Source organism: Macrobrachium nipponense, chromosome 12, assembly GCF_015104395.2.
Source record: "Macrobrachium nipponense isolate FS-2020 chromosome 12, ASM1510439v2, whole genome shotgun sequence".
In the NCBI taxonomy this organism is placed as follows: domain Eukaryota; kingdom Metazoa; phylum Arthropoda; class Malacostraca; order Decapoda; family Palaemonidae; genus Macrobrachium; species Macrobrachium nipponense.
In genome coordinates this window covers 91,733,981-91,758,479 of record NC_087205.1, presented here as the reverse complement: position 1 = coordinate 91,758,479, position 24,499 = coordinate 91,733,981, and the positions used below count along the sequence as shown (strand labels likewise).

General features: G+C 43.5%; 1 protein-coding gene across 2 annotated transcripts in view; it reads right to left on the bottom strand.

The window, feature by feature from the left end:
• Positions 1–24,499, bottom strand: part of LOC135224659 (glycerol-3-phosphate acyltransferase 1, mitochondrial-like) — a 72,800-nt gene that overhangs the window by 29,075 nt on the left and 19,226 nt on the right. The window contains exons 2-4 of one of the 2 annotated variants that reach the window (XM_064263878.1): positions 19,700–19,815; positions 18,762–18,877; positions 2,562–2,669 (exon numbers count right to left, since the gene is read on the bottom strand). In XM_064263878.1, coding sequence (XP_064119948.1) covers positions 2,562–2,669; positions 18,762–18,877; positions 19,700–19,799 — 324 coding nt within the window. In that variant the 5' untranslated portion in view covers positions 19,800–19,815. The remainder of the gene's footprint in view (positions 1–2,561; positions 2,670–18,761; positions 18,878–19,699; positions 19,816–24,499) is intronic. The other variant, XM_064263882.1, reaches the window with a different exon arrangement.

The following is a 24,499-nucleotide window of genomic DNA, read 5'->3' as shown; positions in this document are numbered from 1 at the left end:
GTTTGAGGAAAGAGGGCAGTCCCAATGGTGAAAAAAGTTAGGTGTCCAAGAACTTTAGTGAAGGTAGTAACCAGTTAAACAAGGAGCCAACTGTTAACCATAACTTTTTGTGAGTAACACCATGAACGACAGAAATCACTGTTGCTGAGTTTAACAAAGGGAAAAATAGTTTAAAGATTCCTCCTTTAACTGGGTGGTGTCAGCAGTGGCAGAGGAGACGACAAAATCAGGTTGTAAGAATCAATCAAAAAGGTTGAAGTAAATAAGGAAGACATGAATTCAACATACCATCCAGGAATAAGGAGGCACATGTAGCAATCATTGCATGTGGCAAGAGTTTTCCCAGTCAGCAAAGAGCCATCACAAGTAGTCACTACCAGCAATTCAAGAAGGAGAGTCAACATCCTCCCTCCTATTCTTCACTGAAAGACGATGACTTCAAGATGTCTCAGAAGGAAACACTGCAGGAGAGAAGGTGTCATCTGAAGAAATCTGCTTTTTAACCGACAAAAGTGAGGAGGAAGACACTCATATAAGCCTGAACATGAAGGGTTCTTTTGGGAGAAGTAAATTCACAAAATCTCTGCTCAGTTACACCAAATGGAACACAAACTTGGGACAACACTGCTACCCATGGCATTACGTATGTACAAACAAGAGGCCCTCTTTTAGAGAGGACAAAGATGATCAACAAGCTTTCCTCAGGAGACTTGGCACAGCACGGTATGGGACAAGGGAAAAACAAAGTATACACACTAATGGGATAACTTGGCGCACACACACACACATACACACAGATACTAAATGAACTGAAAATGAAGTAACAAAAATTCACTTTATACAATTAATTATTGATAACAAAAAGTTCAGTGGTCTGGATACACTGACCTAATAAAGGACTACGAAACGCAACCAAAGGAGAAGGTGTCAGACAGCAACTTCTATCTACACACTTAAGACTAAAATAATACAGATATCAAAACTAATTAATTGAAATCAAATACAATGCAATGGAAAATAAAATAATGAAAAAGCTATGCAGAACATTTGAGAAAGCCATTCCTGGGAGACTAATGAGATGCCTCCAGCTAATCACCAGAAAATACTTAAGACTTAGCATGTACAGGAAGACTTCTCATTCTTGAACAGAACAAGTCAGTTTGATTGGGATTTCCTCATCCACAAGGCAATATATGATTAACAAGATTGCGATGAAACTAATTTCTTTTAATTTAACTTACGATGAAATGTTGTCATAATATCAAGCAACCTAGAGAACATTTATGGAAATTGTCAACATTTTTTGAAGTACAGATTGCACTTTGCAACTATGAGAAATGACTCGCATATTTTTGTAAAACTCAAATGTTTGCAAGGGGCAAGAAACTTAAACCTTAAAAATAATGAATAGCTAGCTAAATACAGTACATATACATAGTATTCTCTTAATGTTCTCTCATAGTTGTTTGTTTCAAGAACCTTTTTGTGTTCAGTAATTATCTTGGCCACCCATTTTGATTACTAAGTGTTAATCATGCTGCTTCATCTGTTTCAGAACAAACCCATTACTTTCCAGTAACCTTTTTCCTCATCTGGGCAAACTGCTGACACTTCACACAAGACACCTTTCAGTTCCATCTACCAGTACGTACATATACATCCAAACTACATCAGCCCTCTAGTGGCAGAATGGCCAACTCTTTGCTGTCTGCCCATGAGTCAACAGCTTGCAAACTTTTCTCCCAGCTAGTTTTCTTTCTTAAACTCCTCTCTATATGAATAACCATATGAAACGAGTCATTTAAAATTACTTTAGGTAAATAAGCACAACCTTAAAGAAGTCTAACATAAGCACATAATACCCTCATTGTATGCCAGCAAGTGAAGTTTTGTTCATTGGTCCTAGTTACAGTTCTGCTCCCAGCTACTATAGGTATTACTAGTAAACCTGCCTTGGAAACACTATACAGATCTATTATTTTACAGGACATATCCTCTTTCCCAAACAACACAGAGAGTACAGTAAACCATTCTGCCATCAAAGGGCCAATGAGTTCCAGATGCAAAGGCTGCCAGGTGGACACACAGGATTTCTTCTGCATATTTTCTGAGGTTTGTGCACAATAATGCTAATTTCAAGTAAATACTTCTATGGTAAAGAACAACTTTCTCTTGTGCATCCTTCAGGATTGCTGGCTAGGCACAAATATTCTTGTCATCGACTTATGCAACCTTAGTAAAACCTGCAAAATTTCCCCCATAACCTTTAATTTATGCCAAGTACAACTGCCTAGTACTTCATAAGACTCTGATAATATGAAGTCACTTTCTGCTTGTCTTGAAAACTTTGATGCCATACAACTGCCATTAAGATATGTCAAAAGAACCAGAGATTTTGCTAAGTAATGGTTCTAGTAAAGCAATTTTTTGTATTCCACAAAATATATCCTTTCATAAGAATTCAAAGCACTACACTTTTCTACCATAAAGAAAATAATTTACCCTCTATTGGATGCATTTCCTGTAACAGCAAATTTGTTATTACAAAACACAACACTTACAGCACTGACAGGCATACAGAGACAGCCTTGGCCATGGTAAGGACGGTGCAGAGAATAAGGATGAATGGTTGGATGGCATTTAAATTCTGCTAATGGGCTCTCCAGCTTCTGAAACAAAGTGAAAAATACTGCTGTCAAAAGACAGGCTTTTCAAAACACACACTGTCCCGTAGATGTCAACCACTGCTTTCCTGTAGTTATTACTTTTTTTTTTTTTTTACTGTACTGTAAGGTCACACTGACATAAATGACATTGTTAGAATACAATAAAGTTTCATACATACTTACCTGGCAGATATATACATAGCTATAGACTCCGTCGTTCCCGACAGAATTTCAAATTTCGCGGCACTCGCTACAGGTAGTCAGGTGATCTACCGCCCTGCTCTGGGTGGCAGGGCTAGGAACTATTCCCGTGTTCTAATCATAATCTCCTCTTCCACCTGTCTCTGCGGGAGGCTGGGTGGGTCTTCAATTGTATATATCTGCCAGGTAAGTATGTATGAAACTTTATTGTATCATAACAATGTCATTTTCATACATTCAAACTTACCTGTCAGATATATACATAAGCTGATTGACACCCTTTGGTGGAGGGCAAGAGACAGCTAACTAACTGACTAGACAGGTAAACAACATATGTTGTAGGTATAAATAAACCTTAGTTCCTACTTCTTAGATGGAAGACTTCGTGGCTACCGCTGGAGTCTGCTTCATCTCAAGAACCTTAGCGAGATAGTGATCTGTGGCCAAGAATTCTTGTGGATCTGTCGATGGGGTCTCTTCCACTTACTCGACAGAATCCTAAATGGCGTTTGTCAATGGGAGCACATCCGCTTATATGACAACACGCACTAATTTAAGGAGCACACAACCAATCCCGATCACCCGATCCTAACCCGTGTTAGTTCTAAGATTGCCTCGAGTTATCCCCAAACTCTTTGCAAACAACCACAAACTCGAAATCATACATACAAAATAACAAATTTTTGTACCCCTCTAATAGTCAGATGTCACTCGATTTTCAAATAAAGAGAGTGAAGGCCGCCTGTGCGACAACTGACACTCCCATCAACCGAAAACCCTAGAACACATCCGACAAGAGGGGTTACGTACATAATTTTAAGGATTGGTGCTTTCTCCTTTACCCAGAACCGTCTGTGCTGACACAAAAACGGACCTAACGAAAAGCATTTATCATACGTACTCGTACGTCTTTTAAATAATGGTATGCAAACACCAGAGTTGCATCTCCAATAAGTTGTATCCAAAATGTTCTTTAGTGACATATTTCTTTGGAACGCCCACAGAGGTTGCGATTGCTCTAACTTCGTGGGCTCCCACTCTTAGGAGATTAAACGAATCATCTGGGCACTTCTTATGAGCTTCTGTTGATAACACTTCTCACAAAGAAGGCTAATGCGTTCTTAGACATTGCTCTCTTGGGTCTTTCACTGAGCACCAAGACTTTTCTGCGAACCCCCCAACTGCTTCTTCCTGTCCAGATAAAATTTTAGAGCTCTAACTGGGCACAGGGATCTTTCTGCCTCTCTGCCCACCAAGCTAGAAAGTCCTTTAACTTCGAAGCGCCTGGCCAGGGATTCGAAGGGTTTTCATTTTTGGCCAGAAAAAGGGACTGAAATGAACAAATTGCTGAGTCTCCTTTGAAGCCAACTCTTGATTCAAGGGCGTGCAACTCACTGATTCTTTTGCCGTTGCAAGAGACATCAGAAACAAACACTTTCTCGTGATATTACGGAACGAAGCAGTGTGGAGTGGTTCGAATCATCTGATGAGGAGAAATTTAAGAACCACATCTAAGTTCCAGCTTGGAACCTTAGGTTCGCGTGATTTAGATGTTTCGAATGAACGAATGAGGTCGTGCAAATCCTTGTCATTCGTTAGATCTAATTCCTCCTGTTTCTAAAGACTGCTGAGAGCATACTCCTGTACCCCTTAATAGTTGTTAACCGAGAGATGCGACTTTGTCTAAGAAACAGGAAGGAAATCTGCAATTTCGGTCACAGAGGTTACTGGAAGAGGACAGCTTCTTCGACCTACACCAGTTTCTGAAAACTTCCCACTTCGATTGGTACACTCGTCTCGTAGATGATCTGCGGGCTCTGGCAATTGCATTTGCTGCCCTGGCGAGAAAACCCTCTCGCTCTGACGATCTTTCGATAGTCGAAAGGCAGTCAGAGCAAGAGCGGGTAGATTTTGATGGTACCTCTCGAAGTGGGGTTGTTTGAGCAGATCTATTCTGTTTGGAAGAGATCTGGGGAAGTCCACTGTCCATTCCATCACCTCTGTGAACCAGATTTGAGCTGGCCAATACGGAGCGATCAGAGTCATCTTGGTTCCTTCGGATGCCACGAATTTTCTGACTACTTCCCCCAGAATCTTGAACGGGGGAAAAGCGTAAACGTCTATTTCCTGACCAGTCCAGGAGAAAGGCGTCTGTTGCATAAGCTCGGGGATCCTCCACCAGGGCACAAAATGTATCTATCCTTTTGGAGAGGAATGTGGCGAAAAGATCTATTTGAGGCTTCCCCCAAAGGCGCCACAGGCTCTGACAGACTTCTGAGTGGAGTGTCCATTCTGTGGGAAGGACCTGGAATCTCCTGCTCAGTCTGTCCGCTCTCACATTCCTCTCCCCTTGAACAAACCTTGTTAGAAGAATTACCTTCCTTTGGTTCGCCCAAATCAGTAGATCCCGTGCCAGCTCGTACAGAGCAAAAGAGTGCGTCCCTCCTTGCTTCTTGACCATAAGCCAGAGCTGTCGTATTGTCCGAATTATCTGCACGACTTTGCCTCTGACTAAGTGTTCGAAGCTCTTTAGCGCCAGGTGAATTGCTAAGAGCTCTTTGCAATTTATGTGCCATGACACCTGTTCTGCCGACCAGGTGCCTGACACTTCTCTGGGTCCTAATGTTGCACCCCAGCCCGCCTCCGAGGCGTCTGAAAAACAATGTCAGCTTGGGTCCGTACTTGCAGGGACACTCCTTTGTTTTCCTTTAGTGGAAGCAACCACCACTTCAAATGGTGTTTTATTTCTTCCGATATTGGAAACGTATCCGATAGCTTGACCTGTCTTCCAACTCCAACTTCTTCTTTAGGAAGAACTGAAGCGGTCGAAGATGTAATCTCCCTAGGAGAAAGAACTGTTTCGAGCGAGGAAAGGGTTCCAGAAGGCTCAGCCATTCCCTCGCCGAAGTGCGCTCTTTCCTGAAAAGTTCGATACTGTGGCACAGCCATTTCTTTAGTCTCTCTTGCGATGGAAAAGCTCGAAAACCCCGAGAATCCATCTGAATCCCCAGATAAACCACGTTCTGGCTGGGGATCATCTGAGACTTCTCGAGGTTCACGATCAGTCCCAAAGACTTTGTCAACTCCAGTGTTATTAACAGGTCCTCCAACACTGCTTTTGAGACCTGGCTCTGATGAGCCAGTCGTCCAGGTACATTGAGACATTTATCCTTTCAAGGCGTAGGTGTCTCGCTACATTTTTCATCACGTCTGTGAAGACTTGAGGAGCCGTGGACAGGCCGAAACACAGGGCCCTGAACTGATAATTTCTGCCTTCGAACATAAATCGAAGGTACTTCTCGACGAATGGTGGATCGGGATGTGGAATTATGCGTCCTGAAGGTCTATGGACACCAAAATCCATCTCCCTTGCCGTAGTGCTGCAAGACTGAGGCAGACGTTTCCATTGCTGAACTTCTGTTGTTCGACAAATTTGTTCAGCGCACTTACGTCCAGTACCGGTCTCCATCCCCCCGAGGCTTTTGTTACAAGAAACAAGCGGTTGTAAAAACCCCGGGGAGTTTGCAATCCAGTACAGTTCTATTGCTCTTTTTTCCCACATCTGTTCCACCCCATTTGACGAAGAGTGTCCGTCATCATCTGGTCCCTGTATCTGGCGGACAATTCCCTCGGAGATGTTGTCAAGGGAGGAATGTCCTTGAATGGGATGCGATACCCCTTCTTGATGATCGACATCGTCCAAGTGTTGGCTCCTAAGTCTTCCCAGGCTTTCGCAAAATACTGTAGCCTGGCTCCTACGGGTGTCTGGAGGACAGAACTCTCACTTGTCACTTCCCTCTTAAAGGCACGGAAGGAAGACCTGCCCCTCTATCTGGTTGACTTCCTTCTGGCGATCGGTCTAGTTGGAAGACCTCCTCGAAAGGGCTGTTCTGAGCTGGGCGAGCCACTTTCTTCTCCTCACTAGCCACAGGCCTACTCTTCCTTGATGATTGTCTAAGGAGATCCTGGTGGCCTTTTCCGTCAGAGAATGCGCGATGTCCTTCACCAACTGCGATGGAAAAAGGTGTTCAGAGAGAGGCGCAAACAATAAGGCGGCTCTCTGCGAATGAGAGACGGCCTTTGTGAGGAAAGCACTGTGCACCGCTCTTTTCTTTAAAACTCCTGCACCATATAGCGAGCATACCTCAGCTGATCCATCCTGAACAGCCTTATCAATGCAGGCTAGGATGCAATTCAGGGTTTCTGGGTCGAGTTGTGCATTTTCTGAGATTTCTGGGCCAGACCCCAAGGGACCCAATCTAAGAAGTTAAAAACTTCTAAGGTGTGAAATAGACCCTTGATGAGGTGGTCCGTTTCCGAAAGACCCCCATGTAACCTTTGCTGCATTCAAAGGCGTGCCTTCTAGACGAATCCACCAAACTCGAGAAATCTGATTCGGCTGAAACGGACAGAGACAATCCCATATCCTCTCCCAGTTTCGTACCAAATTCCTCTCCTCCCTGTAAGTTTGGCGGGAGGCATACAAAAGACCGTCCTTCCTAACTCCTTCTTCTTCTTGAACCAGGAGTCAAGAGATTGTAGCGCTCTCCTCATAGAAATGGCAGGCTTCATTTTAAGGAAAGAGGAAGACTTGAGTGTTTTCGTGCTCGAAAACTGCGAACGTGGAGACGGTGGAGCAGCTGGTGTCAAAGAGTCTCCATATTCCTCCAACAGAAGGGACGAAAGGACTTTATAATTAGAAGATCCTTCCTTCATTTCATCCTCCGATGCATCTTCTGGGTTAAGAGGCTCGGAAGGAGAAGGCTCTCTCCTTTCTACTGACTCTTCTCTTACTCTCTTCCGAGTGTCAGGTTCATACGAGGAATGCGGCTGGTGTACAGCAGATATCTCGCCTGGGAGGAGTAGCGTGCTTGGGATCCTCCTGGCGCCTGGCAGGCGCAAAGCGCCTCGAATACTCCTGGCTTTCAGCAGGCGCCTGGCGCCTGGCAGGCGCATTTTCATCACGGGCGCCTGGCGCCTGGCAGGCGCATTTTCATCAGGCGCCTGGCGCCTGCAGGCGCAAAGCGCCTCGAATACTCCTGGCTTTCAGCAGGCGCCTGGCGCCTCGTAGGCGCATTGTGTTCATAATACTCCTGGCGCGTGGTAGGAGTATTAAGTTCCGCATACTCCTGGCGCCTGGGAGGAGTATAAGCTTCGTAAAACTCCTGGCGCCTGGGAGGAGTATGGCCTTTAATAGGCGCATTTTGTCCAGAATACTCCTGGCGTTTGGTAGGAGTATTAAAGATCCGAATACTCTGGCCGCCCGGGAGGAGTATAATACTTCGGCAATACCCCCGGTGCCTGGGAGGAGTATTTAGTTCAGAATTACTCCTTGTGCTTGGGAGGAGTATCCGTCTGATGTTAGTAGGCGCCTTTCCGTCTTATGAGTGCTCTACTCCTAACAGGATCTTCTTCTTCATCCAGCTCTTGGCGCTTGATTGAAGATCTTGAATGTCCTGGCTCGTTACGCCTACTCGGAGTTTGGCTTCTGGTTGGCGCCCTACTCTTGACAGGAGTAGCTTCCTTTCCTACTTCTCGCCTGCCTAGCGCACCGCCCCCCCCAGAGATGGCCGCCTGTCACAACTCCCTGAAGGATGCGTCGCGCCCTGGCAGGAGATAGTTCTTTAGATCTTTTAATAGGAAGCCTATCATCCTTCTTACGAGTAGGCTCCATAACGAGTTCCTATAGCAAGGCTAATTGCTCTTGCATATTCTTCAAAATTTCTTGGTTGAAGGAATCTTCCGAATCAGGAGAGGGAGATCTGTAAGGCGCTCTAGGATCTCCTCTAGTCCCAGAGTCTGACTGTATTCTCGCCCTCTTTACTACCGAAGGAGCTCCTCCTTCCGAGAAGCGCTCGGGACTCGAATTGATCTCATGTTCAGCAGCGCCTGGCGTTCAAAGGACGGGAAAGATTCGACTCCTTCCACCCTCTTCTCGGAGAAGGCGACTCGACGACGAAAAGCACTCTCGTAGGACCCTCTTATAGCGGTCTTTAGCAGTCGATACGATCGATTCTGCCGAAGGGACGCCTGATCGTTGGGATTCTCCACAACCCCCGTACGGCTTTCGACTTTCCTTCTCCTCCGGGCCAGGGAGCTTGGAAGAGGTCTAGGCCTGGAGCGTCGCAGAGACGACCACCCCCGACGCCCCCTCCACTACACTGGGGACACTAATATCACTGCCACATTCACTTTCCTTACCTTCCAATGCTGCGACCTTTTCCTGCATTTCTGAAGGGAACGCTCTAAGTTCTGCTATTTCCGAAGCCGAACTAGAGGGATTAGCCATTTGTGAACGGGCTGAAACAGAATGGTCATTATCATCATAGGAAGAAGCTACAGAGGTAGAAATTAAATCATGAGAGGCAGACCTTCTATGGTTTCTTCCTCTCTCTATCTCTCTCTAACTTCTTCAAGTAAGAAGTTAGATTCTTCCACTCTTGTGCACTCAGATTCTCACACTCATTACACGTATTCTCAATTGAACATTCAACCATTCTACACCCTCTACAACTAGTGTGAGGATCTACCGAAGCTTTCGGAATCCTCACCTTACAGCCCTCATTCACACACTCTGAAAACTAACACTAGAATCAGACATATTCACAAAATCCAAAAACCAAGTCCAAAAAACAGTACGATAGCGAATGCCAAACAACGATCCAAGTACGTCACCAAATATCAGCGAGAGATGATCAAAAGCTTTGCGAAAAACGAAATCTAGTCAGGAGGGGAAGTAACAACAATGTTGATACAGCCGGCGACAGAGAGATTTATTAGAAAACGGGAAATAGTTCCTAGCCCTGCCACCCAGAGCAGGGCGGTAGATCACCTGACCTACCTGTAGCGAGTGCCGCGAAATTTGAAAGTTCTGTCGGGAACGACGGAGTCTATAGCTATGTATATATCTGACAGGTAAGTTGAATGTATGAAAATACTAAACAGAAAAACATCTAGCATTCCCAGAAGAGTGAGGGACGCTCATTAAGTCATGGTATAACCATTATTACTTTAGCCAGATTTTGTCTCAGTCAGTGCTGTCCAGTAAGCTGATTTATCTTGCATCCAACTAAAGAGAAAAAGTAACATCACTTTATGGTAGGGACTTTTATCAACAAAGCACAATAGTTTTTTTAAACAATCCTGCCCTACTTTTGTTACACATCTACCAAGGCGAAATTGAGTAAGATAAAACAACCAAATGATGAAGTATATGTTGTAAATTAAATACGTATTCTCTAATTTAGCTGGTATGCCCTGAAATTAACCAAATGGATAAGTTGGAGGGATTGTTTGTCCAGCTTCAAGGTAGGGTGACGCCCACACACACACTAATAGAGAGATAAGTGTCCCTATCCACACCTGTCGGTTTAACTTTAGACTAAATTTAACTGCAACCCCTTCAACCTTGTAGGAGGAACTGTGACAAAAAAGTTAGTCTGACATTGACGTTGTTGGATTGGACACATTGACACATATATGAGCAGACAAATGGACTGAAGGACAAATGGACAAAAACAATTCCCTGACTTTGTCAGTTGCAATGACAAAATGAACTAGGAAAACACTGATGCCAACTACTGATGGAATGTTGGACAGATAGTGCATCATATTCTACCTTTGTATCAAGTCTGTCTGAAATATAATACTATATGCAACAGTGCAGGAAGAGATGCCATAACAAGGTAAGTGAAACAGACAGATATTAATGAAAGGGAAAACTGTTGTCATTCCCTTGGGCTTTGTTGGTAGGGACTAACAATATTTGTAAAATGGATATGGTCCAATTACTGTTAACTAATTCATTTCCCCTGTAGCACCAGAGTCATACTTATGGTATGGATAAGTTAACTGTTTAATCCTCATAATATCTGAGTTTCTTGCAATATTCAAGAAACTCAGTTAATCTTGGAGGTAACCCATATAAGTAGTGCAACAAGAGTGGAGATTTCCAAGCACTGAAAACCCATAAATATGATAAAAAATGCTAATTCCATCCTATCAGCTCTAGAGGTGAATGCTTATACGTACATACAGTGGACGCCACGTATTCAAGGGGAATGCATACCAGAACCCCCCCCAAATAGCTAAAATCTGCGAATACTTAGAGCTCCTCTAAAAATGCTTAGAACTGCCTATATTTTGATAGTTCAAATAAAAGAAAAACCCTCTAAAACTGCTTAAAACCAAATATTTTAATATCTTTATCACAAAAAATGCATTTAGTCATGAAACTGATATGAAAATACATTACTTAGTGACTATTTCTCAGTGAAAAATACTGCAAATAGGCCTATTTTCTGTGAACAATGGGTAAATATGTTCCATAGAGAAACAGGCGAATTTTGAAAACACGAATACCAGGGGTCCACTGCAAAGTGATCCCTATATTAACTATGAGCATGTGTTACCACCATATTCCAAGATATGGCTGCTGTTAATGTGTAGATTAGTTGAAAGCTGTAAAACCACTAAGTCACATTTTGGACCAATAGGACCACCCCTGAAGGATTTTTCTCATATGGAAGGTGATAATTGTCAGCAACTCTAAATGGGAAAGTAGGACAGTCAAGAGGAAGAGACCAAATACAGGCAGTCCCCGGGTTACGACGTGGGTTCCGTTCTTGAGACGCGTCCTAAGCCAAAAATTGTCGTAAGCTGGAACATCGTCAAAAACTAAGAAAAACATGATATTGTAATGATACAATTAAGTTTGTTCATACTTACCTGGGCAGATATATATATAGCTGTATTTTTCCGAATCCGACAGAAATTTAAACACTTACGACACACGCAGTGGGAGTCAGGTGGTTAGTACCCATTCCCGCCGCTGGGAGGCGGGTATCAGGAATCATTCCCATTTTCTATTCATAATTTTTTATTTCCACTGTCTCCTGAGGGAGGGGTGGGTGGGTACTTGATTATATATATCTGCCAGGTAAGTATGAACAAACTTAATTGTATCATTACAATATCATTTTGTTCATGAAACTTACCTGTCAGATATATATATAGCTGAATCCCACCTTTGGTGGTGGGAGTAGACAGAATAGAAGATTTTAGGAAACATATATAGGCAGATAATTGATATCTTGATTCCTTACCTGTTAGCATAGCTGACTTCGTGGTTACTGCCGCGTAAGTCTGCTTGTGCTACTAGAGTTGCCAGCGAGGTAGAGACCTATATAGCTGGTGCACTCCAGATGATCTGTCAACAGGGGCGAGACCACGACGTGACTAGACCATATTGACCATACCATGAGGGCTAAGAAGTAAAATAAAATATATATATAAAAATATATATCACCACTGACCCACCTAGCCAAAGTTAAGGTGTGTTAACTAAGGCTTAAGAGTTAAGAAGTCACCGTTGTCGGCGACTCAACTACTAAATTAAGAGCTCTTCCTAACCATTTTCTACAGGATAGATGAGTGGTACTTCTTGCCCCCAAGATTGTGTCTGCGACACGTATGGCCCTAGCGAGCCAGCAGATCTCATATGCCATCTTCACATCTCGAGGGAGTGTGAATTGAACACAGAGTTTCTTCGCTAAAAACATGGTACTCAGGATGTTGCTGAGTGCCATGCTCTGTTGAAATGCTTCCGAGGCCGCGCCCTCACCTCGTGAGCATTCAAATCAAAAGATTTCAAATCTTTGTGCAAACACAAAGAAGGAGCTTTTTTGAAAGACCTCCTTAACAATAAAGCCAGGGTGTTCTTCTGATAAGGTGGGCAAGTCTGGTCTTTTAGGAAAACACTGCAGAGTTGTCCGTACGACTTAGACTTTCTTGAGTTTTATGTAGATAAAACTTGAGAGACCTGACAGGGCACAGGACTCTCTCTGGCTCCTGCCCACTAACTTGTGCCATCCTTGCTTCCAAGCTCTTGGCCAAGGACAAAACGGGTTTCCATCTTCAGGCCATAACGAAAAGCTTAGAGAGCACACCGCCTTGTGTTCTCTAATGCCAAAACTTGTGACGATGGCTTAAAATCTCACTAACCCTCTTTGTCGTATCTAGGGTGGTTTAGAAAAATGCCTTCCTGATCACATGCAAGAAGTTAACAGGTAGGAGATGTTCGAATGCTTTGACATCAAGAACTTCAGACTATGTCTAAGTTCCATATTGAAAGCTTCGATCTGGACATGCACAGTCAGTCCGTCTGTACTAACGTCAGGTGACCGACCAGTTGACCAGTCAGACGAATCAAAGGACAGCAAGGCTGTACCCTGACGACCATAAGGCACTATTCTTCGCTGAAGGATGAGTGTTTGGACTGCCTGGGCGATTCAAGCTAAGCAAACCTTGGGGGGTGTATCAACGCAACCCAACGTCGTTAGCGAATCAACTCCTGAGCCACTCCTGACTCGAGCTTTCTGGTGCCAGGAGAAAGGAGCGAGGAGCAAAAAGGCGATTCAGTCCCGAAGGACGAATGCCTGACAGTCCAACCTGGTCTCATGTTAAACGATCATCGGGGGTGTATAAACGCAACCGACTTCGTCAACAAGAAACTCAGGGCTACTATATGTCTCCTGATCTCGCAACGAGTGTCTGACTCCGGAAGAAAACAGGTGGGAGACAAAAAGTTAGATGGTGAGCGAGTTTAGAGATTCACAAAGAATCTAAAGATCGTGAAGGGCTTTGTTGTTTGACAGAAGCAAATCTCTGAGCCCAAAGGCCGTCAACAACATATTTGCGTATTCTTTAATAGTTGTGACTGCCAGCTTATCCATTCTTCAACACGGAAAGGGAAGACTGCAATCTTATGCTGTCAACATCTCGATAGTCTGAACGTAGTCAGACTCAGAGCGGAGAGGTTATAGGTACCTTTCGTGTTAAAGGAGACCGACTCTCTCGGAAAAGGTCCTTGGAAGGACGTGACCTCTGTGAATCTAGGGTCTTGAAGGCCAACATGGGCGATTAGCGTCATTGTCGCTCCTGTGATGATATAAATCATCTTATTACATTTCCTAAGTGATTGAAAAAGGGGAAAAGAGACTAAACATCCATCCCCGTTCAATATCATAGGATGGCGTTTAATGTTACCGCTCCCGGATCGAGAAAAATGGAGCAGAGAAGAAGAAGCCTCTTCGTCCTCAACCTAGCGAAGAGATGAATGAAAGGACGTCCCTAAAGTCTCCACAACTCTCAACATACTTCTAAAGAAAGATTCCACTCGGAAGTCAGTAGTTGCTGCCTTCGATCGAGACGATTCGAACGGACTTTTGCAATCCTGTAACGAACCTCTAGAGGATCGTTCCATTCTTCTCGCCTGTTGTTATAATAGGCTCTTTCTCGTAAACCCGAACCGGGACCGAGAGAAGATACTTCCTAAGATATGAGAGAGCTGTGGAAGATCAGAGTTGATATGGACCTGGTTCCAAAAACTCGTTTCGAGGACTGGAGGGACGACTGAATTGCTTCCACTTCTTTCAGCTTATGATCCAGGACATCTGAAACCCTCTCCAGATGTTCCGGCACCTTCTTTCTATCACCTCAAGAGATACTTTTAAACGCACCGAGAGATGTTCAGAATCATTCCTAGATCTTTACTAAAATTTCAGTTTCCCGGTAGGAAAAACTTGTAGAGGTCTGAATTGCAGTCTATTCAGGGAAACCAACTTCTTTAGGAGCGAAATGGTCCCCAGCAAGCTCATCCATTCCCTCACACAGTATGTTTACTTCCCTAATAGGCTGCGCTTTGCCTAAGCAAGAGAGCATATAATAGTGCAATGTTGTGGTAGACTCGTAGTCCTAAACCGTGCGGTAACGAGCACCGAAAGGAGTAAGATATCTCTGTAGAACATATTAAGGCCAAACGAATGCAATGTTTATTCATTCATGTCAGAAATTCCCTCAATCTTAGGCTAAAGTCCGTGATTGTAGGGCAGAGATACAGTTCGTCAGTCAATCCCGCAGGAGAGAGAGAGACGTAACTGCCAGCACAGAGATACGGTTAGTCCAGTCAATCCGGCAGGAGGAGAGAGACTTAACCTACCGCGCATGACAGCGAACGAGTTGGTAATGGCTCGTTTGGACTGGAGGAGGGAGGAGCAGAGGACAGTGACAGCAGCAGCTTACGATCGTCCGTCATCGTCGTCTCTTAACTTTATGCCTGGGTTGCAGCTACCCTATTCTATGACGAAAAAAGAAAAAGGTCCGTTATTTTTTAGCATAAAGAGACTCTCAAGCTGGTATATTTAAGCGAAACAGAAAACGCTAAATATATAGATGCGTTTGTCGTCAGAACACTACCATACAACGGTAAAAGATAAATCGGAAACTCCTGGAAGGCTGCAGGAGTAACGATTAAATGTCCTTAAAATGGACCATAGACCTCTCGGTTGCCATCGAAGAGGTAACTACAGCAAGCGTATATGACTTGAACCAACCAGAAATAAAATAACGCAAGGCAAAATATGAAATTATATCACAATAAAGTTTGTTCCTACTTACCTGGCAGACATATATATAGCTGAATTCGGAAATACAGCTACATACATATCTGACAGGCAAGTTTCATGAACAAAACTTAGGAGAATCGAAGCAGTCAGCTTCAAGCTTCTTATGTTATTGGACATAAGCGTTCATTGACGTAGTCTACAAGTCTATTTCTTGTACGAGTCTGCGAATGACGAATGAGAGCTCTTCCGAATCTTGTCAATAAGAGCTTATTCGCTTACGCAATATCAAGTTAATGAGATGTTTGTCAATGAGACTAACCCATTTACGGGACAAAGAGATATTTTGTCAATGAGGGATACCCACTTACTTGACAAAACGATAGTATATAGTCAATGGGGGAAAGTCACTGAATTGACAAAACGTAATCCAGGAAGTCGAGCATTTTTTATTTTCCGATTCCCGCTCAAACGAGGAAGGGGCAAGAATCCTGTTAAGAGACTGGGCTTACGTCAGTAGAACGACGATGTTCAATTCGGCAGCGTAGTCCCGACTAGGAACTAACAAAATCTATCATCTGAAAAGCCCTTTCAGATGGGCTAAAAAGCTGGCAAAATTATCCTGGGAAGAGGAAGAAACTCTCCAACCAGCTTCCTCTCCCGTATCACAACTAATGCCTGCTAAAACTTAAAATTTATTGGCAGTATGGCAAAGGCAGTCCTGTCTTGCGCTTTCCTGAAGAGCGTACTTTTGATGAGTGCCTTTGCAAGAATCCTACTGAACGTTGCCGAGAGTCCTGACGTGCAGGACATCGAGCCTTTATAACCCGTAACTGCCTTATCGCAAAGTCTTGACTGCGGGAGTGGCAACTTAAATTTATTGGCAGAATGGCAAAGCTTGCGGTAGAGCAAACGAGAACTTCCCTTGAGCTTTCCTTAACTCCATCCACCTATGCGAAAAGCAATATTAATTGACAGAGACCTCTTGAATTCACGAAAACAAACCCGATGTCTTGCTGGGTTTCGAAGAAGAAGAAGTCTGTTCACTTTAAGCTTACTCCGAAGCACTGCCTACTTCACATTCTTTGCAGGTGAGGTAGAAGGTAGCATCGAGTAGAGGTATCTTTACTAGCCCAATCTGAAACAAGAGCTTGAAGAGTTCAACAGAAACGTTCAGCCAGGCGACACACATGGCGTGCGCTGGTGCACGCTCGCGTCCACTGGAGCGCGCTCGGCGTCCACTGGAGCGCGCTCGGCGTCCATTGGAGCACGCTCGGCGTCCACTGGCGCGCGACGCTCGGCGTCCACTGGCGCGCGCTTGGCGTGCACCCGCGCGCCCCTGGCTTGGGCGTCCGCTCTCAAAAGCTTACTGCTACTATGACGTTCTTTTACGTATTTCTCGGTGGAAAGACGGACACGAGTTCAGGCGACGTTCGCTTTCTTACTTCTCACTGAAACGCATAACGAGAGAGAGAGAGAGAGAGGACGTGAAGCGTCCTCTTCTATAAAGCTTCTATTTAGAGGGCGCGAGTCCATCCGAAAGCTCCAACCCCTGCGCGGGGAGGACGCTTCGGAGGACGAGAAGCAATCCTTCAGGATTCGTGCACTGCACGCACTTAGGCATCTGGGATTTTCATCAGAAACTGCCAAAGCACGCCAGATCGTGGGGGTTCCTCGTAACCCTCCTTCGGCTTTCGACATGCTCTCTCCCTTGTTCTGGGAGTCAAGCAGAGGTCCCGGCCTAGAGGCGAAACGAGGCCGATCTGACGCACCCTACCACTACACAAGGGGTATCACTGCACTTCTGCACTTCACTTTTACTCTCTAAAGCAAGCACTTTCGATTCTAAGTTACGAATCGAAGGAGTATCAGAGAAATGGCAATTTCTCTACAGACACTGCTTAGGGCCCGAAGGCAACACTGCAGGGTTAGGAGTAACAATTACAGAAGTAGCACTTCACAGCAATGAGGAGAGCGAGCACCTCTCGTAGACATATACATCGCCCGTAGGCCATACTACAGGGTTATGCAAATAAAGTCTACAGGAAGGTTAGCAGGTTCACTACCCTGACTTTTGTTACTGATTAATTGCGTACATACGAATCATACGTCTTCCTTACGGAATTAGACATGTTTACTGATTAATTGCGTACATACGAATCATACGTCTTCCTTACGGAATTAGACATGTTTACTGATTAATTGCGTACATACGAATCATACGTCTTCCTTACGGAATAGACAAAGTCTCACACTCCTTACATGACAAATCTAACAAAGAAGCAAGACCCATACCCCTCGTACATACCAAGTGCGAATCTACCGAAGCTTTCGGTAGCCACACCCTATCTTTGCAGAACAACCCCGTCCTGAAACTAGCCTAACTAGATTCAGATATTTTATGCAAAAATGAATAAAATTCAAATCAATTTAAGATAGCGTATGCCTAGCCACAAATCCAAGTGAATAAATCAAAAGACAATTAGGATACTTAGCGGCAATGAAGTTTCCAAAATCCTAAGACGGAGGTACTGAAAACAGGTGTTTTCAGCACCGGCGACAGAAAAATTATGAATAGAAATGGAATGATTCCTGATACCCGCCTCCCAGCGGCGGGAATGGGTACTAACCAACACCTGACTCCCACTGCGTGTGTCGTAAGTGTTTAAATTTCTGTCGGATTCGAAAAATACAGCTATATATATATCTGACAGGTAAGTTTCATGAACAAACTTACTTTTAATGCTTTGGGTGCATTAAAAAATATGTTAACTGCATTCTTATTGCCTTTTTCATCAAAAAACCTTCAAATATTGATTATTTTGCATTTCTGGTGTCATATTTCATCTGCCAGATCAGCGCTGTAGGCGTCGTAACCCTGGAAATAATTTCTGATGAATATAATTGAAAAGCGCCTTAACCTTGGAACGTCGCAAGCTGAACCCGTCGTAACCCAGGGACTGCCTGTATAATGGTAGAGTAAGTGACAGACAGCAAGGAATACGGGGCCAAAAGGAAGCCAGAGCATGCAGTACCAACTGTATTTGACGAAACTTGATACATACGTTATTGGTTTTTGTGAGAAATCAGCTCGGGGTCTGGATGGCTTACATGGCTACAATCCAACTTTACTTCAGCGTCCCCCTAACCATCTAAGAATGTCACCTAATATATATGTCTACCAAGTTTTATCAAATCTGTTCATCCATTCCCTGGATATTCTACCAATAAACACAGAGATGCACAGGTGAAAAATAATCAGTCAGGAAGGTCCTGCTCATGAGAAGCTCTCACTTACCATCACAGTATTGGGAAAGAGTTGCTCTTTCTCATGCTTTAATTTATGAAAGCTACATCAAGGTGCTTTATTATTATGCGGGACAGTTTTCTGTAGACTAATTTGCCAATTAGGGGCAACAGATACTGCACCTGCAAATGTTTCTTTACCCTATTAGACATAGTACTTAGCAATTACTCAGTAGCCAATACAAACCTTGTTTGCGAACTGATTGTTATTAGGAATCCTTCCTCTGTTCCTCCATTTCACAGGCCTGTATGATTCTTGGCTATGTCTGGAGTGAGGCTGCGTTGAATAGCTCTTCACCACACCTGTAAACAAAAAAAGGTTTAATCTGTGTTATTCCTCCACACTCTTTTAATAAATTAAAAGCTGAACTTTTAAGTTATAAATGAAATGGTAGACATACAGTGAGTGAATCCTTCTGCTGGTGATGCTGAAATAATCTTTCAGGAAATCTAAAAATAACATAAATATGGGATGTGTGTGTGTGTGGGGGGGGGGGGGGAGGGGGGGGGGCATTCTCCTACCCAATCCCACACACACAAATATTTCCAAGGTATTGTCATTTGTAAAAATATTCCATAAATTATCTTTGAAATCAACCTGGTGACTACAGATCTGCTAAGTAATCATTTGTTGAGACAGGTCTTCCATTTTCCTTAAAGGTCCATTGTCACACTTTCAAGTACTATGTATTTAAAAAGCAAGCTTTATTTTGTTTAAATAAAGAAATAAAAACAATGAACATTTAGCAACTACTACAAGGGACAAATGAAAAATGAGTTGGGTTGACAGTTGAACCCTGTTGGATCATAATGTGAGGGCTTAAGGATCACCAAGCCAGACAGCTCTTTCTTTGGTAAAAATTTGGCAGAGGAACATTTAGTGGCCAACAAAATTACTATACGCCAAGATTTTGTCATTAGCCCATGTTTACCAACATTTAAAAGCTATACGCATTACGGAAGTAAATCTACATCATACTGCTTGGGAAATACTACTAAGCTGCAGTAAGTGAAAAACCATTCTTGAATTGATATTAGCAACAATAGGATAGTATTGGCACTCTTAAAATATCACAGCTGTATGAAAAACAGTAAAGCATTGGTATTTACCACCGAACTTCTTACCTTGAGACCCATAGCCAGAAGATGAATTTGACCTTGAAGGTTTCCGCATATAAACTGAATGAGGTTGAGGATGCTGGTTCGTGCTCAAGACATCCATCATTTTTTCTTATAGTTACCTGAAATGAAATAAAAATTTGTGTTTAAACATTAATAATTTGAAATCTTCTAAATAAAATCAATCTTACTGATATCTTGACACGGCAACCAGTGATAGAACAAATACTTCATAAAAGGCAGATCATTCCAATTATGAAAGATTGAACTCAAAAGAGTTTATCTATCATAGTATCTGTACCCACAGAGCAAACAACTCATAATTTACAAAACTATTCCTATTTTGATTGTAGCCTATCCTCTCTTTTCAAACAAGAACATTAACCTTTCACAGTAAAGCCATTTTTATAATCTAAAAATTAACAAACAAAATACTATACTGATGTCCTATGAGGATAAAAGCAATGTGAGAATATAGTACGTATTGTGGAAAAAATGCTCATTGGAGATACCTTCATTTTGCAAATGAAAATAGTCATTATTAGTAAAATAAAAAATGTTATTGTTATAATACAATTAAGTTTGTTCATACTTACCTGGCAGATATATATATAGCTGTATTTCTGACGTCCGACAGAATTTCAAAACTCGCGGCACACGTAGTGGGCGGCCAGGTGGTAGTACCCATTCCCGCCACTGGGAGGCGGATATCAGGAACATTCCCATTTTCTATTCATATTTATTCATGACCCTTGTCTCCTGAGGGGAGGAGGGTGGGAACTCTAATTATATATATCTGCCAGGTAAGTATGAACAAACTTAATTGTATTATAACAATAACATTTTGTTCATGAAACTTACCTGTCAGATATATATATAGCTGAATCCCACCTTCGGATGGTGGGTAGAGACAGACTAGGATTTTTAGGAAACTTAAATTAAATAAAAGATTAACTTATTGGTTCCTTACCTGATAGCAAAGTAGACTCTGTGATTACTGTCACTTAAAGCCTGCTTATGCTTTTATCAGAGTTGCCAGCCAGGTTTGGACCTGTAGTGCTGGTGCACTCTGGATGCTCTGTCAAAGGGGACGTGACCACAATGTGACAAGACCATCTAGCCAAACATATGGCAGTAACACAGCAACCGACCACCACCTGACCAACTAACCAAAAAACCCCTGACATTAACACTAAGGAATGGGAGATTTCCACAGAAGATCTCACCATCAACCAAAAACACAATAAAACTAACCTAACTAAGCTAAGGGATAGGGAGAGAGCTACCTTCAGCCCCAAAACTGTGGTCTACCGGAAATGTAAGGCCCCAAAGAACTACAGTTCTCGTAAATCGTTCTCACATCCCGGAGGTAATGTGAGGCGAATACGGAATTGCTCCTCCAAAAGGTGCTATCAAGAATATCTTTGATAGACATATTCCTTTGGAAGGCAAGAGAAGAGCTACTGCTCTGACCTCGTGAGCTTTCACTTTAAAGAGGCTCAAATCAGTCTTCTGGCAAGATGAATGAGCCTCTTTAATGACGTCCCTCAAGAAGAAAGCAACAGCATTCTTCGACAACGGCAAATCTGGTCTCTTCACCGAGCACCAGAGATTACCTGAGGGACCTCTTATCTCTTTAGTCCTATTCACATAGAACTTGAGAGCCCTGACAGGGCACAGGGCTCTCTCTGGTTCTTGACCCACGAGACTCGATATTCTTTGATTTCAAAGCTCTTTGGCCAAGGATTTAGACGGGTTCTCGTTCTTAGCCAAGAAAGATGGGTTCAACGAGCAGACAGCGTTGTCTCCCTTGAAGCCCACTAGGCTACTGCAACGCTTGGATTTCACTAACTCTCTTCGCCGTCGCCAGAGAAGCTAGGAAAAGCGTTTTTTTCCTCGTCAAGTCCCTTAGAGAGCTTCATGGAGAGGCTCAAAGGGACTTAGCATCAGATGTTTCAAAACCACATCGAGATTCCATGAGGGCGTTCTTGCTTGTGGAATCTTGGTGGTTTCGAACGACCTTAAGAGATCGTGCAGATCCTTATTGTCGGAGAGGTCCAGTCCTCTGTGGCGAAAAACGGCAGACAACATACTCCTATAACATGATATTGTTAAGATACAATAAAGTTTGTTCATACTTACCTGGCAGATATATATATAGCTGTATTTCTCCGAAGTCCGACAGAATTTCAAAACTCCCGGCTCACGCAGTGGTCCGGCCAGGTGGTTAGTACCCATTTATTCCCGCCGCTGGGAGGCGGGTGTCAGGAACCATTCCCATTTTCTATTCAGATTTTTCTATTCCCACTGTCTCCTGCGGGGAGGTGGGTGGGTACTTTGATTATATATATCTGCCAGGTAAGTTATGAACAAACTTTATTGTATCTTAACAATATCATTTTGTTCATGAACTTACCCAGCAGATATATATATAGCTGAATCCCACCTTTGGAGGTGGGAGAGACAGAAAAGATTTTGGAAACATATTACATTGCAGATGAATAACATCTTTGGTTCCTTACCTGTTAGCATAGCTGACTTCGTGATTACTGTCACCCAAGTCTGCTACTGCTTTACTAGAGTCTCCAGCAAGGTAGTGACCTATATAGCTGGTGAGTTCTAGATGATCTGTCAACGGGAGCGTGAACCACAATGTGACTAGACCATTTTGACCATACTATGAGGGCAACGAAGTAAAAATTCACCACCTGACCAGCCTAAACAATTTTCATACACATCACTTAGGCTAAAGGAAAGGAAGTCCGGCTCAGGCGGACGACCTTACAACCATAAAACAATCCATAAAAACTCACCTACCCATTTCTACAGGGTAGGATGAGTGCTACTTCCAGCCCCCAACAAAGTGTCTGCTGCGACGTATGGTCCAAGCGCATAGCAGTTCTCGTATGTCGTCTTCACATCCCGCAGGTAGTGTGAAGCGAACACCGAGTTGCTGCGCCAAAAGGTGGCACTCAGAATGTCATTGAGTGCCATGTTCTTTTGGAAAGCTACCGAGGTAGATATAGCTCTCACTTCATGGGCATTCACTTTCAACAGCTTAACATCACTGTCTTCGCAAGATGAATGCGCCTGTCTAATGGTGTCTCTCAAGAAGAATGCCAGAGCATTCTTCGACATCGGCAAATCTGGTCTTCTGACCGAACACCATAAGTTGCTCGAAGGACCTCGACATTCCTTCGTTCTTTGTAAATAAATCTTGAGAGCCCTGACAGGGCACAGGACTCTCTCTGGTTCGTGTCCAATGATTTCCGCCATACCCTTAATCTCAAAACTTTTGGGCCAAGGGTTAGACGGATTTTCATTTTTCACTAGAAACGTAGGACTTAATGAGCAAACAGCATTATGTCCCCTAAAACCAATATGCTTGCTAAAGGCTTGAATTTCACTAACTCTCTTCGCCGTCGCCAGAGTCGTTAGGAAAATAGTTTTCTTAGTAAGATCCCTTAAAGAGGCGTTCTGAAGGGTTCAAACCGATTTGACATTAGGAATTTAAGTACTACATCCAAATTCCATGATGGTAACTTAGGTTGAGGAATCTTTATAGTCTCGAAAGACCTTAAAAGATTCATGGATATCCTTATTATTTGCCAAATCAATTCCTCTATGTCTAAAGACTACAGATAACATACTTCTGTAGCCTTTGATTGTTGAGACTGCAAGCTTTAGGTCGTTTCTCAAGTAGAGCAAAAAGTCCGCTATTTGACTCACAGAGGTCGTGGTAGAGGAAATGTGTGTTCTTCTGCACCAGCTCCTAAACGAAGCCCACTTCGATTGATAGACTCCAAGCGTGGAAGCTCTTCTCGCATTGGCGATTGCTTTTGCAACCGGTCTAGAAACCCTCGCTCTGACCAACTTTTGATAGTCTGAATGCAGTCAGACTCAGAGCGGGGAGGTTTCCGTGGTATCTCTCGAAGTGGGGCTGTTTGAGTAGATCTGTCCTCAAGGGCAATGTCCTCGGAAGTCCACTACATGGTCATGACCTCTGTGAACCACTCCTTTGCTGGCCAGTAAGGAGCGATTAACGTCAATCTCGTCCCTTCCGACATTGCAAACTTTTTCATCACTTCTCCCAGAATCTTGAACGGGGGAAATGCGTAAAGATCCATCCCTGTCCAGTCCCAAAGAAGTGCATCTATTGCTACTGCTCCCGGGTCGAGCACGGGGGAGCAATACAACGGAAGCCTCTTTGTTCTCGCTGTCACAAAGACGTCCACTAGAGGACGTCCCCATAACTTCCACAGCTCTCGACACACATCCTGATGCAGAGTCCACTCGGTCGGCAACAGTTGACCCTGCCGACTGAGGAGATCTGCCCGGACGTTCTCCACGCCTGCAACGAACCTCGTTAGAATCGTTACTTTCTGAGTTCTTGCCCATAACAAGATCTCTCTTGCTAGGTTGAACAATGATCGCGAGTGAGTCCCTCTTGCTTTTTTATGTATGACAGAGCTGTGGTATTGTCTGAATTTATCTGCACTATCTTGTTTGAGACTTTTTCTTGTGAAAACTGAAGTGCCAAGTATATGGCCGCCAGTTTCTTGAGATTTATGTGCCAGAACACCTGTTCCCTCTCCAGGTGCCTGACACTTCCTCCCTCCCTAGTGTAGCTCCCCACCCGGTGGTGGACGCGTCGGAGAACAACACTAGGTCGGGGTCTGAAGTTTGAGGGAAGTTCCTTCGAAAGCTTCACAGGATCGAGCCACCACTTTAGTGATCCTTTACCTCCTTTGGGATCCTCAAAATTGTCTCCAAATTTCCTTTGTCCTTCCAATTCTCCTTCAGGAA